Genomic DNA, 3,242 nt, shown 5'->3' with positions numbered 1-3,242 from the left:
CATCCTGGAATATAAAAGATGAAAACATTCAAACTTTAAGGTACAAGATTAGCTCCTGGTAAAACGCTCAGTGCCCTGCTACTAGTACAAGAAGGGAATGGCCTAGCTACTGGTATGTGTAGGGAATTTGTACAAGTATATTGGAAAGTTCATAGCATTCTAAATTACAGTCATGTTCTTAAACAGATATTTGACTGCAGGAACACAATTATCAAGTGCACCAATAATCTGACAAGACTACTCAGGGTAATGTCTCTTAGCATGGAAAAAGATGACTCTTACAAGTTATTGTCAATGTCATAGGCCTTGCTGCATCAGTGCACTGGCAAAAAATGTGTAAAACTATGGTTTGAATGTCATGATAATGAATTTCAATTCCAGAATATCAAAAAGAATTTATTACAAGGCAAGATATTATAGAGTCAGAGTGCAATGTCCTCTTTAGACTTGCAAAGAAGTTGAAAAGACCTTTTAGAGAGACTTTTATCGCGTTGGCAATGTAACAGCCATTGATGATATATTCACATGTATGATGTAGTTCGAAATGTGTAAACAACGCTCTATTAACTGTAACGTTTGGCTACATATTCAGTATTTAAGTACTGTTTATCAACTACAGTTTCTTGGCCTACTTTACACAGCATGCTAAAATGCCTTTTTATTTGATCATTTTATAATTGACAAATTAATTCTGGTCCTGCCCTTAATGAAGTTTTCAACAATATAATGCTACATGTACATACTCTTCTCAGAAGCTAAGCATTCTGGATTTCATCATGCTTCCATGACTTAAATGGGAAATTGCAGTTGATAAGGCGAACAAACATGCTGGAAGAACCCCCCGCCCCGCCCCGAGTGTGGCTAATGGAGATCAGAACAACAGAACTAAGCCACAATCTACCAAGTGAACATATGATTCATGTGAATGAGGGTGTGATTGATGACCATATTGGCCTTTTATCTTGAAACAAATTGACAATGCAGATTTGGCATGGCCATGTCCTGAAACTGTACTATATCCTAGCACAGCTTTGAGGAGCACATCTGTGTACCAGCTATGTACTTGACAACACTGTAGCAGGGGTAATTTTTACACAACCCTGATATAGGAATGTGTGCTGTAGGTATGTAACGTGCCTAGCACTATATATATATGTACCAGAGGTGCTGTTTACCTCCCAGTACCAGGGCCTGTTCAGCATTTCAGACACAGTGCTTAAAATACCCGCATACCAGCCCTGTTGAATTTTCAGCCCTCTTCACCCTTTTAACATGAAAGCTTACCTCCCTGTACCGGCCTTATCGTAAAAAACGGTGCAATTGTGCCTATGCAGACATACATGTATCGGATATGTCGGAATTTCTCCCATTATAGAACTGTACACATTGCTTCTACAGGGTTGATTTGGAAGCAGATTTTCAAGCTCATTTTTTCAAACCCATATTACATGTACTATTTGCAAAACTACTGTACAGGACTGTTGACACACTAGGTACGTGGATATGAAATGCACCTGTGCTAGTTAATTTTCAGACTATGCTATACTGGGGATATTACTTAATAGCTATCTCTGTAGCTACTCAGGGTTGGTACAGCTATGTGCACATCCCTGAACAAGCCCTCAGAAGGTAACACGGCTATGAGAGTTTTCCAGGGTAGCGTTACACGGAAGTCCTTGTACTGAATCTGACAGAAATCAAATCTGGTATGTTCAAAGCTCCATCAGCTGTAACTTTTGGCAATTTCCGAGTAGTTTTGTTTTTTGTATATACTGCAGTTTCTTGTTCTACTTCTTAAGGCATGATGAATGTCCAACATACATTATCACATGAACTGGCCCGAGTCGCCACCTGTGTGACGTAGAACAGGACAGATAAGAAATCTGAATTACTCCTGTTGTATGTCATCAACCGAACTGTTTTCATGCATGGTACCATTCAGGGGCTTCAGTTCAGTTCAGTTCAGTTCAGTTGAGGGATTAGATATCCGGTCTGGATAATGACATCCCTTTAGGACCTTTGTGCAGACGGTCGTATTGATGTTTAAAAGCGTTCACTGACTTGGCATTAACAACAGTGGCAGGCAGGCTATTCCATTTGTCTACAATCCTGGATACAAAGAAATATTTCCTGGTGTCTAGCTTGACAGTTGGTTTGCTGAGCTTGTAGTTGTGTCCGCGTGTTACTGATGAGATAGCTGGTTTAAGTGATAAATTGATACTGTCATAGTTGTTCATAATCTTGAAAGTCTCTATCATATCTCCTCTGGTTCGTCTCTCTTCTAGTGTTGTCAAGCCTAACTGGTTTAGTCTCTGTTGATAGCTCACGTTGCGCAATTCTGGAATCATCTTAGTAGCACGCCGCTGTATTTTTTCTAGGTTTGCAATGTCTTTTTGAAGCCAGGGGACCATGCTTGGATGGAGTACTCTAACCGTGGCCTAACGAGATGTTAGTATAAGTGCAACATAATGTCTTTAGATTTCAGTGTCATTGTTCTCTTGATTAGCCCCAACATGCTGTTTGCTTTCTTTGCAGCTTGAATACACTGTTGTGATGGCTTTAGATTTGAGTGGATGATAACACCAAGGTCCTTTTCTTCACTGGAATGCTTGAGTGGAATATTATTCATGGTATATGTATGGGAAGGGTTATTGTAGCCAATGTGCATAGATGAACATTTAGAGACATTAAAACTCATTTGCCAGTTCTGCGACCAGGTACACAGCTTATCGAGATCACGCTGTAATTCTTCAGCATCAGAGTCGTCATATATTGGCCGGTATAACTTTGTATCATCCGCAAATTTCTTTATTGATGAATGTATTCCACAATCAATGTCGTTTATGAATATCAGGAAAAGCACAGGACCCAATACAGAGCCTTGAGGCACACCACTTGTGACATCCTTCCACTCAGACGCGTTGCCGTTGATTACTACTCGTTGCTGTCTCTCTGCAAGCCATCCCTGTATCCACTTTAGTACAGAACCATTGATGCCATGACAACGTAGTTTATTTATAAGCCTCCCATGTGGTACCTTGTCAAAAGCTTTGGCAAAGTCTAAGTAAATAACATCCACTGGTACTCCATCATCAGCATTCTGGGTAATGTCATCTAAGAATTCCAATAAATTTGACATACATGATTTCCCTTGGCGAAAACCGTGCTGCGAGTTGCTGATCAATTTATTTTGTTCCAGATGCTGAACAAGTTTATCCCTGATGATTGACTCAAGAATTTTA

General features: G+C 39.9%; 1 protein-coding gene across 1 annotated transcript; it reads right to left on the bottom strand.

Moving 5' to 3' along the window:
- Positions 1-1,979: 1,979 nt before the first annotated feature.
- LOC139149101 (uncharacterized) lies at positions 1,980-2,348 on the bottom strand. Its single transcript, XM_070720658.1, has one exon. It carries the CDS (start codon positions 2,346-2,348, stop codon positions 1,980-1,982), a length of 369 nt encoding a protein of 122 aa, XP_070576759.1.
- Positions 2,349-3,242: the final 894 nt, after the last annotated feature.

The sequence above is a fragment of the Ptychodera flava genome, chromosome 2, assembly GCF_041260155.1.
Source record: "Ptychodera flava strain L36383 chromosome 2, AS_Pfla_20210202, whole genome shotgun sequence".
In the NCBI taxonomy this organism is placed as follows: Eukaryota; Metazoa; Hemichordata; class Enteropneusta; family Ptychoderidae; genus Ptychodera; species Ptychodera flava.
Note: the sequence above shows the minus strand (reverse complement) of the source record. Positions and strands in the feature narration are given on the sequence as shown.

Coding starts and splice junctions, on each gene's coding strand:
- LOC139149101 (XM_070720658.1), bottom strand. CDS start 2,348: ATGATTCCAGAATTGCGCAACGTGAGCTATCAACAGAGACTAAACCAG.